Consider the following 15340-nt stretch of genomic DNA (forward strand, 5'->3'; position numbering starts at 1 on the left):
ATTTCAGGAGTATTGGTGTTGGGATCCGGACCAGGAACAAAGTCTCCAGGTACTGTAATAGGTGCCCCATATACGAGTTCTGCCGACGAGGTATCGAGGTCTTCTTTTGGGGCGGTACGTATACCTAACATCACCCAGGGAAGTTGATCAATCCAGTTTGGTCCTTCTAGTTTCGCTCTAACGGCTTCCTTCATGCGGCGGTGGAAACGTTCAACCAATCCATTTGCTTGGGGATGGTAAGCTGTTGTTTGTTTGATTTGAGTACCAAGGAGTGTGCACACGTTTGACCACAACTGTGAAGTGAACTGTGGTCCTCGGTCTGATGAAATGTTCTCTGGTACTCCGAATCTAGCAACCCAGTGTGCGATGAATGCTCGTGCTATTTCTTCTGTGTCAGTACTGGTAATGGGTATTGCTTCAGGCCATCTGGTAAATCTGTCCACCATCGTAAGCAGATATGTATAACCACGTGAGGGGGGCAGTGGTCCAACCAAATCGATGTTGACATGGCTGAAACGTCCGCTGGGTTTTTCATATTCTCCCAGGGGCGCCCTCGTGTGTCTGTGTACTTTTGCCCTTTGGCATGATGTGCAGGTCTTTGCCCATGCATTGATCTGTTTGGTCATTCCCTTCCATACCATTTTCTGTGAAATTAGTCGGCGGGTAGCTCTGATTCCTGGATGTGAAAGACCATGGATGGCGTCGAACATTTTTCGTTGCCATGATTTGGGAACCACTGGCCGTGCTCTTCCGGTCGATATGTCACAGAGAACTGTAGTGCCATTAGTCCCGTAAGAAATGTCTTTCAGTTGCAGGGATGTTTCTGAGGTGCGTAGTGATTGGATCTCCTCATCATTCAATTGAGCTGTTGCCATGGCCTCATAATCTATTCCCTCAGAAATCACACTGAGACCGAAGTCGTCTGAGGTGTCGTGTTCTACTGTTGTTCTTGACAACGCATCAGCTACTGGATTGTCTTTTCCTGATATGTGTTGGATATCAGTTGAGAATTCTGAGATGGCAGATAGTTGTCGTTGTTGGCGTGCGGACCATGGTTCTGAAACCTTGTTCATTGCAAATGTTAGTGGTTTATGATCCGTGAAAATGGTGAATATTCGTCCTTCCAAGAAGTAACGGAAATGCCGAACGCCACAGTGGACAGCCAGGAGCTCCCGATCAAAAGCGCTGTATTTCTGTTCCGGAGGACGAAGCTGGCGGCTGAAAAAGGCGAGAGGTTTCCATTGGCCGTCAATGTTTTGTTCTAGTACTCCCCCCATCGCTATATCAGAAGCGTCTACTGTCAGTGAAGTAGGAGCTGATGTCTGCGGGTGGGACAACATAGTTGCTTGGGCCAAGGCTTCTTTTGTTGACTTGAAAGCGTGTTGTAGGGTATTTGTCCATTGAAGGGGTGCAGATTTTTTTGTTTGACCAGCCAATGCCTTGTAAAGTGGTTGCATTAGTTGAGCTGCTGCTGGCACGAAACGGTGGTAGAAGTTGACCATGCCAACAAATTCCTGTAGGCCTGATGTTGTTGTAGGGGTGGGGAATGAGCGAATTGCCTCCACTTTCGCTGGAAGAGGAGTTGCTCCGTGACCACTGATCCTGTGTCCAAGGAAATCAATCTCTTTCACCCCGAAAATGCACTTGTCTGAATTCACCACTAATCCATATTTCTCTAGCCTATCAAAAAGGGCATTCAAGTGTTTTTTGTGTTCTTCTGCATTTTTGCTAGCTATGAGGATGTCATCAAGATAAACAAATGTGAAGTCCAAACCCTGACAAACTGTGTCCATCAGTCTCTGGAAAGTCTGTGCAGCGTTTTTTAACCCAAATGGCATCCGGAGGAATTCATAGAGGCCAAATGGGGTTATGATTGCTGTCTTGGGGATGTCCTGCTCGTGGACTGGGATCTGATGGTAACCGCGAATGAGGTCGACTTTTGAGAAGATTTTGCAACCTGATAGTCTTGCTGAGAGGTCTTGTATGTGAGCAATCGGGTAGCGATCTGGAGTAGTAGAACCGTTTAACCTGCGGTAGTCTCCACATGGTCTCCAACCTCCGTTGGGTTTAGGTGCCACATGTAGAGGCGATGCCCACGGACTGTTGGAACGACGTACGATTCCTAGAGCCTCCATGTTGTCAAACTCCGATTTTGCTACTGCTAGTTTGTCTGGTGCCAGACGGCGTGCTTTTGAGTGTACCGGAGGGCCCGTTGTGGTTATATGGTGTTCCACAGAATGCTTTGTTGTGGGACATGAAAACGTGGGCGAAGTGAGTGCTGGCCGTGTAGATAACAGCTGAGTGAACTGATTCTCATCATCAGTTGTGATGATTGAGATGTGTGGGGCTGTATGCTGTGAAGTCATGAGTGAGACTGAAGCATAGGTGCCGCTGTGCATTAGGCGATTGCCCTTCAGATCGACGAGTAGTGAATGAGCCCGAAGGAAATCTGCCCCCAAAATTGGTCTGTTGACGGCTGCCAGTGTAAATGTCCATTCATACTGGTGTGATCCTATGTGTAAGGACAGTTTACGTTGTCCATATGATTTGATGAGTGTACCATTGGCGGCTGCTAACGGGAACCCATGTTGTCCGCGGCTAAGGTCGTTTGTTGAAGCCGGTAACACACTGATCTCAGCTCCTGTATCGATCAGAAAGTTGCAGCCAGATTGTTTATCATATGCAAACAGAAGGTTGTCCTTGGAGCCGGCCACCATATTGCTTATAGGTGGCCGGCTGTCCAGTTTTCCGAAAATTTGCAAGGAGTTGTGCATTTTGTAGCCTGTTTGCCGAATTTTTGGTGGTACCAACACAAATCCGGGTCGGGTGTCTTACTGTGTTGATGGCGTGGTCCATCTCGTTTGTTGTGTTTGCTTCCTTTCATTGTTGCATTAATGGTAGCTCCGGTGGACATAAAGTGTTTGTCTGCCGCTTTGGCCAGGTCCCGGAGGGTCGGATAATCCTGTTGAGTTACCAAGGATTGGACTTCTGCTGGTAGTTGACGTAGAAAAACTTCCTTAAAAAGGAATCCTAGTTCTTGTCCTGGAGGGACTATGGCAAGCATTTTGTCCAATAGTTCGCTTGGTTTGGAATCACCCAGACCACCAATGTCTAAGATGCGAGATGCGGCTTCTCTTTCAGAAAGTTTGTAATTGTCTATGAGTCTTTGTTTGAGGGTTTCATATTTGTTAGTGCTTGGTGGGTTGGTCAGGATGTCGAGAACTCTGGTGGCAGTGTCTTGGTCGAGGGATGCTGTGACATAACTGTATTTAGTTACGTCAGCTGTGATTCCTTTAATTGTGAATTGTGCCTCGGCCTGAACGAACCAAATTTGAGCTCTTTGGGGCCAAAAGGTTGGTAGTTTGATGGACACTGCGTTGGCTTCATGGGTATCCTGATTGTTTGACATGTTGAAGGAAGGGTGTGTTCAATCCTGACGTCGGGGTCACCACTGTAACTTTATTCAGTTGACAAAATTACTTTTAGGGTAACAACTGCAAAATAACAATAAATAACAAAATGTTACTAAAGCTCGCAACACAACATATTAACAATGTATAACACTACCTAGTCTTCCTTATCTCAATTTTAGGCAAAGTGAGTTGATAGGACGCACTAAAAACAACATCCCCATAAGGCAAGCAAGTTTTAAAATAAGGGGTACCAATAGACCTTAGTAATCATGTTTTTGAAGTCTGAGTCAAGCTACTGCTGCAAGAAGGGGGACATAATAATGATAATAAAAAGAGAGAAGTCGCCAACCTCTTGGAAGAGTGTGCAAAGAGGGAGTACTGTCGTCTGTCTGTCCTCCATTTCAGCAAAACTTAAAATCTTAACGAAAAAAAAAAAGCCAAACAGTAATTATATTTCCTTCGTCTTCTAAGACGAATTGAACCACACAATAATTAAAATATTGAAAAAAAAATTGATTAAATAAAGTATCTAGATGACAATTTTATTTGTATGGTCTACTTGTGGGGGAGGGGGCTTGAGATTACAAAGTAGCCCGCAGTGTAGTGCTACAAATACAAAGGGGGCCTTGATTTTAGCTCGTGTAAACAAAATGGCCAAGCTCAAATCCAGGTTCTCTGTGTGTTAGTGCAATGCCTTATCCATTGGGCTAGCTCGCCCTCAAATTCAAAAGATGTTTTTTCTTTTTAATTTAACATTTGATTTGCATGATGCAAAATCCACTATTCGTGCTCACATCACACTTCACAAGGTGTCCCAAGCCAACAGCAATGTTTAACAAGTAGGATGAGACATAATGGCTGTAAGGCGCTTCTACATTTTTTTTCGACAGAGACCACCTGCCAGCCAAGTACTCATTACTTAGTTTACATCTGAGCGCAGTGAGATAATGTGAGTAAAGAGCATTTTTCAAGGACTCAATTCTCAACTTTGCAGGACTTGAACCAGGTAGACACCTATTGGTCTGTAGGTGAGTGCCCTAGTCAAACCCCAAGACCACAAAGCTACAACTACAAGGATAATCACAAAATAGGAGTGGTTAATGAAATAAAAAAACAAAACTCGTTGCTCGTACATTTTTTTCTTTTATTGAAATTGCTTTAGTGTTAAATGTCATAAGATTTCAATTAAATTAAAAACAATGCAAGCAGGCGCGGACTTTTTTCTTTCTTTTTTTTTTTTGGTTCTTTTTTAAAGGATTTTACGGCGCTTGCAACACATTAAGTATTAAGGTCATATCAGCGCCAGTAAAAAGGAAGAAAATGGGATAGTAAAAAGTTCTAGAATTACAATTAAAGCAGCCAAGAAAAAGTAAGATAAAGGGGAACTGGGAACAAATAGGGATCAGATGCAGAATCCAATAGCATACCACCAATGTACTTAGTTTGAGATCACCTATAAGTCTCATCCGGACACATGCACAATATCCAACAAAGAGGAATACACTCAAATGCTTATATTAGACATTAAAAATAACATATAATAATACAGAACAGAGAGATGATTTACAAGGAAAAAAATATCTCCCAAAACAATAACTATGCATTTGACTGTTTCCCTCCCAGCCAGGACTCCGACCAGGGCCAGGAAAAAACCAAGTAATCTCATTCCAAGACGAAGACAGAAAGCATGTTGGAAAACAGATATAAGGGGATAGAAGACACAGTATGTACCTCCCTGCCCGCTATGGGAGGTCAGGATCCCCACCCAGTTTTTGTTCTTTAATATTCTATGGAGCATGCGGCACGTATATTTAGTTCATTTCAGCGCCATTAAAAAGAAGAGGAGGGTATGACTAAGATATTAGAACATCTGATGTGTCCAAGAAAAAAATAAGACAATAGAGGTTACAATTTCAAGCTGAGCAGAAGCAGATTCCAGAGAAATCTATCCACGAGTCTAACGAAGTCCAATCAAAAGTAGAACACAAACACACAGTCACTCAAATGTTTAGTGACAAGTTTTATTAAAAACCCAACAATCAACTAACAACATTATAGTATAGATCATGATTGATTGTTTTTAAGGCAACTGCGAAACATAAAGGTCATTCAGAACAAGCAAAATGGACATTTTGAAATAGTAAAAAATTATTACCAAAAAATAAAAGAGAAAGGATCTGGTTCAAATATGTAACATAAATAAGTTCAACATCTAACATCTGACTATTTCTCTCTCAGTACTCAGCATAAGATTCCAAGCAAGAACCAGACGAGACAAGATGGTCTCATTCATGCAGAACTTAATACAAAGCAAAATTAAAAAAAAAACAAAGGATAAAGGGCGATAGAGAAGGTAGTAAAATTGTTGACATGCAAAATCCATCAGTCGGGTGTTCAACATTTCCCTAACACTGAAAGGAATTCCTCCCACTACATGGGGTGCGTGTGTTTGTGTGGGTTTTGTTTTGTTTTTGTTGTGGTTTTATGGCGCTCGTGACACTGTTGGGCCATTTTACACAACTAAAAAGATTTGTAATAGAATAGTCAAATTATTTAAACCAAGCCTACAGGCACTGCAGAAAAAAGAGAGACAACGTCATCTCAAAGCAGAACAAGGACACATCATTTACCAGCTCAAAGAGAGTCTAAGTCTATGGGGAATTCCATCCACCGCACAGCATGGTGTAACAATACATGAATTAAAATAAAATAGATTGCTCATGAAAAACTCCTCCCACACACAAACCAAAAATACCCCAAAAAGCACAATAATATAATGACACTGACACATATCTAGCACCACTGAAAAGGCTCTTTGGATTTTATAATATTTTCATTGACTGGTTGACTTTACATGTATAAGTCGATCTTGCTTTTATTAAAAGATCCACAACACTACAACAAAATGAAAATGAAGCTAGTAATAATAATAATAATAATCATGCTGATTGTAGTGATGATGGTTTATATTAATATGATGATGATGGTGATAATATTACAGTAGAGTCCATATAAAATTAAAATAAACCTGCTTAAGATGAAATCTCTTTTTTTTTTATTATATAAGCCAATTAATTAAAGTCTGGTTCAAATAAACGGGAATCAGCCTTGGTCTGGTTAAAACAAACTATTCTCTGCCACTGCCATAGTGGCCTGCCTTCCCTGCCTCCATGTGCCAACCCGGCCCCTATCAGTTGCACACACTTGCACGCAAGGCTGATGTAAAAGCCATCTTCTATAAATGCCTGCCTAACTTGACATGTACGCTCAAGGGTGAAGTTTGAAGAGATGAAAATAAGGCAAAAGATCGGCTTACAGTTCTTGTTGCTTGCAACTTGATTGGCATAAACCACCACTCCTTATCATTAGGAAGGTTGCTAAACCATTGTGCTTTCTATTGAAAATGGATCAGATTAAACTTGCTTAAGACAAACTTTTTTCTTGTCCCAAAGAGTTTATCTTAAGTAGACTCCACTGAAGTGACGACAATAACAACAACAATGATAATGACGACAACTTTAATGTCAGGACATGTATATTTTACAAAAGTAAAATTCTAAATTTTAACTAAATTCTGCTCACATTGTGCAATTGAAAGGACTAGATAAAAGCAACGATATACATGATTTCTTTTAAAAAGCACAATATTACTATAACAAGTCAACATAAAATGAACCAAAACAAATGAACATTATTAATCTTAAGTATGAATGCTAAATTTTTTTTAGGGTTGCCTAGCTAAAATGCTGCAGATCAGTCATAAAACAAAATGAGGGATAGAAATTTCACATCAAAATTTGAGAATTACGTCCAAAATATTCAATATGGCATTTCTGCGATGTGTTTATTAAAACATTTGTGAAATCAAAATTTATCAAAATATTTTTTGGGGAAAAATTGTGTACATAAACTTAAATAATTGGGTTTGATTGAACTAAAATTTCCAACTTGTATGATTTACAGTCTGGCAGCTGTAGGCTTCTTCTAAACTTTTCCAGTTTTTGTTATCTCGCACCCAAGATATACAGTAAAATTACTTTAAACCGAAAGAAGCTAAACCGAAAAATACCTTAAACCGCAAAGAATTTAAGAAATTGTACTAGTTTCTTCATTATCTTTGTACTAATTCTTACGATGAACCGAAATACTTCTAAGCAGGACTTTCTTTAAACCGAAACAACTTGAGAGCACCTTCCTTTTTCTCTCTCTATTTTTCTTCAAAAAGTCGGGAAGGTGGCCCCACATAATAATGCCCGGCGATATTAAACAAAGAGCGTAAGTTTAAGATGAGGGTGATGGGTGGGGTGGGGGGTAGGCAAACACTTCAATTACTGCACTTGGGCTTGGTCAACACCACAATCGCACAGACTGGAAAAGGAAGACAGCGGGTGACTGGCAGGCGAAAAATGAGGAAAGAGGGGAGTTGGGGTGTAGAATCACGAAAACGAGATGTTCTCGCTCGTGTGTTGATGCTTTGGAACTTTTCAACACGACAATAAGGAGGAGGGTGGTACACAACTTACCATTGACAATATTGACATGCCATTTCATTTCCACTTTGTTTAAATGTGTGCGTGTGAGGGGGGGGGGGGGGGGGGGGGGGGGGGAGGTTTCTATGTAATTAGGCCTTTGAACCTAATGGCAATTCAACAAAAGAGAGACGTGTAGTAGACAGCTTTAGCATTGACACGCCTTTTCATTTCCATTTCACTTCATCTCTGAGTAGCTGCGCATCATTCATTATCAATTATCGCACAAGAACTTTCGATCTTATTTTAGCTTTGCATTTTACTAAAAGATGTCTAAAAGAAAGCACTGTGCTTACACGTTTCAGTTTAAAATCAAAATACTATATAAGTCGATGAAAAAAAAGTTGATCAAGACGGAGATATATAGAATACAACGGCATCCCAAACTCAACTCTTTCAACAGTTTTGAATTGAAAACAAAAACCCCCAAAAATATTTTTAAAACACACAAAAAACAAAAAAACAAAAATTAATGGTAACGAAGACTGCATTGATTCAACAACTCCATTTAACGGGAAACCCATGATACGATTAAATGAGCAAATTCCTTAAATAGTTACTACCCTTGAAAAACATTGCAAAACGGGAACTTGCTTTAAACCAAAATGTCTTTAAACCGAAATGGTTTAGAAGGTCCCCAAAATTTCGGTTTAAAGTAATTCTACTGTATATATATATATATATATATATATATATATATATATATATATATATATATATATATATATATATATATATATATATATATATATATATATATATATATATAATGTCAATCAGTATATCAGTATGATATACCAAGGATGAAAGAGTTCTGAATCAAACTGTTCCTAGTTGAACTTTCACCCAATCTCAGTCATAACAAGGTAGTTGAACATGATTGACAATGATAATGATTCATTCTCCCACTCCGCTACTCCCATGTTTCCACGTCATTGTTTTCACCAATATTTACAATGAGCTGATGGATTTTATGTTAGAAACAACCACAATATGTACTATTATTAACTTGAGACTACTATTTCTGTAGTTTCAGCAATTTTTAACATTTCAATTTCAGGTCTCTGACAGTTAGTAGTTCTTGGAATTAAAAAGAATCTAAATCGCTTGACCAAATAAATTAAATTTATTAACTGTTAACTCTATATTACCAGCTTTACAAAGATTCTGTACATGGCAGTGTAATGAGGTTTCACTGATATTTTACATGCACTATTAAAGTTAAAAAATAACATTTTCAATATCAATGATTAATTTTTAAAGCCTCCACTTTAAAATAAAAAATGAAAATGTTTTTGACCATCATCTCAAAAGAGCTGTGCAATGAAAAAAAATAAAGCCTTAATATTTTTTAAACATTTTGTGAAAAAACTGACAAAACTATTGGATAAACTAAAAATTGATAAAATCTCTAATTATTTCAATCTAAATCCCGTTCCAATTTCTCTTCTTTTCTTTTGTTCTTCTTATTGACCCCTCGATCTGGATCATCCAAAAAGCCGATGTAACACGTAAGTATGAAAAGCCAAAGTAGGCAATGAAGAATTGATCCCAAGATGTTGAGGCTGAGAGTGAAGCCAGACATGCCTGCTGCATGTCGGAGACGGATGAGGTTGATAACATGGCAGCTTGTGCCCCAGAATACATTCATAACACCAACAAGGAATGCACCTGAAATGTTTTTAATTGTTTAATTAGAAAAATACACATATTAACATTCACAAGCTATGGTAGAAAATGGTAGAAAAAAGTAATTTAATCAAATATCATCACTGTTACTTATTCGACATGTACTTATTGGCAAGGTCTGATAACCCAAATTATGGGCTCATTGTTGTTATGGAAATACTCTCAAACCAATGCCCAGTATTAACAATTACAACAATGTTAAATCTAGCACATAATTGCATTCAATTATAATGCCTGCCAATATGTGCAAGTCATACTTATCCATATGGGGGTCCTGATAGCTCAGTTGACAGAGCACTCGCTTCACACGCATAGGGACTGAGATAGATCTCGGGTGCAGTCAATATTTTTTTCTGAACCCCCCCCCCCCTGTCCACCTAGCATGAATGGGTAGCTGAGTCTGTTAGATTTGACAGAAAGTACTAGTATCCTATCCAAAGGATAGCAAGCAAATGTTATTGTCCGTTTCACACTATAGAAACCGGGATAAACTCCGGATACATGTGCCGAATGGTTCTGAAGGACTACTTTTACTATACTTATCCATCTCACAATAAAATAATACAATCTATTTCACATTCAATCAACCAAATATTAAAGCAATAGACTATGACTGATGTCCTGTTTATCATTCACTGTTTTCTTTCCATAAATAGAATTGGATTGGACATGCTGAAAAACCAATGACTGTGCTGATGCATTAGTGTAAATCTCACAAAGAAAGGCAGTGACAGGAAGGCTGTCATGGCAATAGAGAAAAGTTGGAGAAAATAACAATTTTAGATTCATCTTAACCCATCAGGGTAAGTGGTTAGAGGTAACCACCATGTCATTGAATTATCGGCTACTGCTGTATTAATAATTGAGTCATAATATAATGTAACAATGTTAGATTACACTGAAAAACAAGGAATAATGAGATAGTTACCAAAGCCAGCAGTCTGACCAAGAGATGTCGTAGCTTCCTCCATCATTGCTATTCCCACCACAGAAGAAAGATAAGCATTTCGACACCAAGATAAAAAACCTGAAAATGGATAAATACCAAACATGTGTAGTTCAAACTTCAATACTGTGTAACCAAAAGCAGAAAAAAAGTGTAAGTTGAGACAAAAATGTGTAATTTGAGACAAAAATCGTGTAATTGGAAACAAAAATGTGTAATTCATATAAATTGACTTGTAAATCACTAAGAATTTACACAAATCTAGTCATTGGATTGTAATCCAATGAAATTTATCTCTAGTTTTCAGATAATGTTCCAGTGTAAGCACTCTTGAGTCATGTTTTTCATAAATAAAAAATTAAACATAATTATAATAGCACTAATCATGAAAATGCGCTATGAATTTAGTCATATAGGGAAACGTGTAATTGCGACCCAAAATAATTTTAGACAATGTGCATATTACTAGACGGGTCTGAAATGCACATCACAGCCTTGTATTCTTGTGTATGGCACTTGGCTTCTGACCAGTATGTCTTTGGTTCATGTTCCACTGTCGACGGCAAAAAAGTTTAGTCCTTGGAGAAGGCTCTTTACTCAATTCTTTCAACTTACTCAGGTGTAAAATGAACATCTAACATGGCCTTTGCCCCCCCCCCCCCCCCCCCCCCCCCCAAAAAAAAAAAAAAAAGAAAAAAAAAATTATATCGTCGTTTCTTGTCCTATATTTTCCTTGGTAACCCATGTAAAGCTCTTTGAGCACTTAAATATTCTCAACACAAACACATAACATAGAAACGATTGAGACATTGAGTATGCTCCGGTATATGGGGTGAATTTTTTAATTCAGAAAGTTAAAGAGGATGTTGTGCTTTAATAACTCACTTTTTTTCAAACAGGTGGTGATGATGAAATCAGATGAAAAATGAGATTTCTGCAGCAAACCTACCATAATTCATTAAAATAAAGTGCATTAAAAAATTTTAAAAATAAAAATTTATCAAAAATTTATGATAAGGAGAAGAATAAGAAGAGGAAGAAGAAGAAGTATAAGAAGAAAAAGAAAAAGAAGAAGAAGAAGAAAATAAGTAGAGATTGATTATGATTCAGTGCCTATACGTAGCAGGTCAGTAAAAATGTAAACTTACTATTTTCATTCAGAAGCTTCATGTTCTGTGAATAAGAAAAAAAAAACAAAAACAACATTGCTCAATACAATGGTAAAAGTAAAAAATAAAGCGAGTCATGCATGTCAACTGTCGCCATCCAGAGTGGGACTCGAACACTGGACCTACCATTCCAAAGGTGAGTGTCATACCATAAGACATCATACTCATAGCCTTCATTATCATCAGTTCTAAATAGACCCAGCTACTCTTTTATTATTGGTTAAGGAGATTGGTGAGCCTCAGGTCCATTATCTTTCTTTAAGTAAGGAAGTGAGAGCGTTGACCATTATGCCGTTTACACCATCAATGCCATAAGCAAATAAACCTGATTGCAGTGATTGCATTTGGAATCCTATATTTCTGAATTCCAAATCACTTCTCTTGCAGCACGTCCAATCTTTACACTTAATCAACAAGAATGTAAGACTGATTTTTTCCTACTCAAATAAATGAACCCTACAAAGCTACTCCTCCTACTCCTATCATATTTTTTTTTAGGTGCCAATGTCTCATTTGTTTATAATTGATTCAGCAAAACCTTATGTGGTCTTGCGGTATGACACTCGCTTTCGGATCGGAAGGTCCTGAGACCGAGCCTCGTTCATCATAATCTAATTTACATGTAAAACTTTAAAAAATATTTTATTTTGACATACAAGAACCAATCGCAAAAGATTCTATGTTACAACAATAAAAAATTACATAATTTGGAATGGGTTATAGACCTTGGCTAATAATATTGATTCAATAGACCAACAAATTGAATGTTTACAGAAAATTATTACAATTTAGAATTATCTATATTCATTTATTGATTTACAATAATAATTTACATAATACTCGTAAGATCAATCTTAGACAACTCCTGTACAGAATGGGATCCACACCTACAATCTGACATAAAAGCAATTGAAGCTGTTCAGCGCCATGCCATAAGATTTGTCTTCAATGACTACAGCTCCCATAGCAGCGTAACAGACATGATCACACAGCTTGGATGGACTCCCTTATTAGACAGACGGAAAGAACGACTATAATGTTCAAAATTCCAAACAAAATGACAGCCATCTCACCCGAACAACTAGACATACAACGAAATTCATGCATTCAAAGAAAAACACACAAAAACACCAATCTGCAAACTCAAACATCTTCAAATATTCATTTGCACCCTGGACTATCAAAGACTGGAACACTCTTCCCGAATCATGTGTGAACACAACAGATTAAGAAACCTTCAAGCAAAGACTGTCAAAATTCTTCAGCCCAAACACCAACAATGGCTGTCACATGCAACAACTCTCTCCGCCCTCGAATACAAATACTCAGAATTGAGTTGACTTTGAGTTACATTTAAATCCAGATTCAGATGCATATACATAAAATGTTCATTGACTGAGACAACTATGCAACCAGCACAAAAAGTTATGTGTAACCTTTACATACATTTTTTTCTCATAGTCAGAACAACTGACGTTATACCATCACAACACTTACCATCTGTGAGGATATCAAAGCAATTTTATCTCTGTCATTTTGAGACTGTGAGGAATTTGACTGTCCAAGCTGATTGAATGTGTGGAATAAATATGAAGGGGAAACATTTTGGCTGCCACGGTTGTACATTAAGTATTTATTACAGAGATTTGGTTGCTGGTTTTCAATGTATCTGTTACACATATTATTTGAAACCACAGAAGTACATGTGTTAAGTCTTGGAGTCATCAAATATGCTGAAGACTGTAGAAGCTTGGAAGGCTGCAAATGATTCAGTAACAATCTTAAAGGCACCATTGTGTGTTGTATTACAGATAGTTCACTATATTCACTGTATTCTGAAAATGAAAGAAAAGAAAAAGATTCTTAATGTGGAAATTAATAAGGCGGTTGAAATAACAAAATACTTTTTTTTTGTATCAATATTTTAATTATACTAAAGGCTAAACCCAACATTTTGATACGCCCTTCAAAAATCTCCTCTTTAGAGTAGTAGTAGTAGTAAGCTTCGCAGTCCGAATGACACTTGCTGAGAATTGTGTGATTCAGTCATGGTCGATAAGTATAGCTGCTCTCTCCATCCATGTTGTTAATTGTTTCCATTGGTCACGATCCCGGGCCAGAGTTTTGAGGCTGTCAAGATCTTGTTGTGACTTTCGTACGGAGGGTACTGCGGTATTTCTTAGTTCTTCAGGGATTAATTCGGCCTCATCTGAATCCAGAAATATCCTTTTGGGGTTAGTTAAAGGTACGTATTAGGTTTTATTTTTTCCTAGGGTAAGCTGAGGGAATATTTGGGTTGTTTCCTTTAGCACGAGGAGCTTTCGGAAGACCTCGCATTGATTTTTATTGTTATACAACAAAAAAATTGAAGGAGATATCTTGAAACGTAGTGTTTTTATGCACCTCCGTTGACGGTGCATCTTAACGGATCGTTTTTATACACCTCCGTCACGCATGCGCATCCCACCCAATTTCATCAGCGATATTGTGTTTCTGTATTTGGACATGGCAAAAGTTATATTGTGACATCTGTAGGATGTTTTTGTTAATAAATTTAATAATTTAAAAAATCGAAATATATAAAACCAGAAAATAGAAGTTGCATTGAAGGTAAAGTTATGTTTTAGAAAGACCTTATTAAATGTGATGAACAGTCAGGTGGCTCTGTAGCGCAGTGGACAAGCTGTTGGACTCTAACCTTGAAAGTACCGGGTTCGATTCCCATTGTAGACATTTTGTATTTTTTTAAAAATTTACTTTCTTGAGAAAGACAACATTTTTGTTTGTTGTTTTTCTTTCTTTTTTTTTTTCAAAATCTTTTTATCATGTGTTTAAAAAACTTCGATTTTAATTTTCTAAAATTATTTATTTATTTGAGATCAGTATTTGTGTGCCATGTTTCTTTTTACTTTTGATTTTTTAAATTATTGTTATTATTCTTTAATTTATTATCATTGTATTTGTATAAACGTACATCGGTAATCACTAAGCAGTGTGTTAAACTACAATCTAAAACTAATTAAACCTCATGGACGTATGCAGCAACATTTTCATTAATTTACCATCACCGCCAACGGAGGTGCATAAAATAAAACCGGTGCGTTTTTGTACACCTCCAATGGAGGTGCATAAAAACGCCACCATCTTGAAACTATTTTTTTTTAATGAATGTTTGAAATTAGGCTAGAAAGCCCAGGGCTCGGGTATCTGGACGCTCAGCGCTGAAAAAGTTAATAATGTACCTATAACTATAAGTGGCTTTGATTGAGTGTTGTTTCGAAATTTGAGTGCTGATACTACTCTGATACTGAACTGATGAATAGTGTAATCCGTAATCTTTTCAGTCCACCGCCACTCGTTGATTGCAAACGTCAGGCACTGGGTTTATAGACTTTGTAAGCTATGCTTGTCGTAAACTGCACTGGTAAAGGATTAAAAAACCCCAACAAACTTTTGAAGTAACAAATTGCTGTAGGAGGAGAAACCGAAATTTACTGTTTTGTTTACATATTTTGTTCAACCACAGCAATAGCAGTTAGAGGCAGTTTGCAACGAAATCTTTTGCTTTGGAGTTGTCGTTTATGTTCTATAAAT

At 37.6% G+C, this 15340-nt stretch overlaps 2 protein-coding genes across 6 annotated transcripts; both read right to left on the bottom strand.

The window, feature by feature from the left end:
* Positions 1-2722: 2722 nt before the first annotated feature.
* On the bottom strand, positions 2723-3409 carry LOC144961238 (uncharacterized). The gene has a single exon (XM_078894525.1). It carries the CDS (start codon positions 3407-3409, stop codon positions 2723-2725), a length of 687 nt encoding a protein of 228 aa, XP_078750651.1.
* A 5309-nt stretch (positions 3410-8718) lies between these two features.
* On the bottom strand, positions 8719-15311 carry LOC144964998 (transmembrane protein 160-like). 5 transcript variants are annotated; one of them, XM_078899878.1, is made up of 5 exons: positions 15242-15311; positions 13244-13581; positions 11726-11750; positions 10560-10658; positions 8719-9613 (listed from the first exon to the last, which is right to left on the bottom strand). In XM_078899878.1, exons 2-5 carry the CDS (start codon positions 13538-13540, stop codon positions 9363-9365), a joined length of 672 nt encoding a protein of 223 aa, XP_078756004.1. In that variant the 5' UTR covers positions 13541-13581; positions 15242-15311; the 3' UTR covers positions 8719-9362. The 5 variants fall into 5 exon arrangements, with proteins under 5 accessions (XP_078756004.1, XP_078755996.1, XP_078755987.1 ...); XM_078899870.1 differs by having other exon boundaries at positions 15254-15297; XM_078899861.1 differs by having other exon boundaries at positions 15198-15292.
* Positions 15312-15340: the final 29 nt, after the last annotated feature.

Source organism: Berghia stephanieae, chromosome 1, assembly GCF_034508935.2.
Source record: "Berghia stephanieae isolate SIO BIC M18660-M18661 chromosome 1, UCSD_Bste_1.3, whole genome shotgun sequence".
Taxonomy (NCBI): domain Eukaryota; kingdom Metazoa; phylum Mollusca; class Gastropoda; order Nudibranchia; family Aeolidiidae; genus Berghia; species Berghia stephanieae.

Coding starts and splice junctions, on each gene's coding strand:
- LOC144964998 (XM_078899878.1), bottom strand. CDS start 13,540: ATGGTGCCTTTAAGATTGTTACTGAATCATTTGCAGCCTTCCAAGCTT. Junction 11,751..13,243: donor CTTTGATATCCTCACAGATG/GTAAGTGTTGTG, acceptor TCTTATTCACAG/AACATGAAGCTTCTGAATGA. Junction 10,659..11,725: donor GAAGCTTCTGAATGAAAATA/GTAAGTTTACAT, acceptor ATCCATTTTCAG/GTTTTTTATCTTGGTGTCGA.
- LOC144961238 (XM_078894525.1), bottom strand. CDS start 3,409: ATGTCAAACAATCAGGATACCCATGAAGCCAACGCAGTGTCCATCAAA.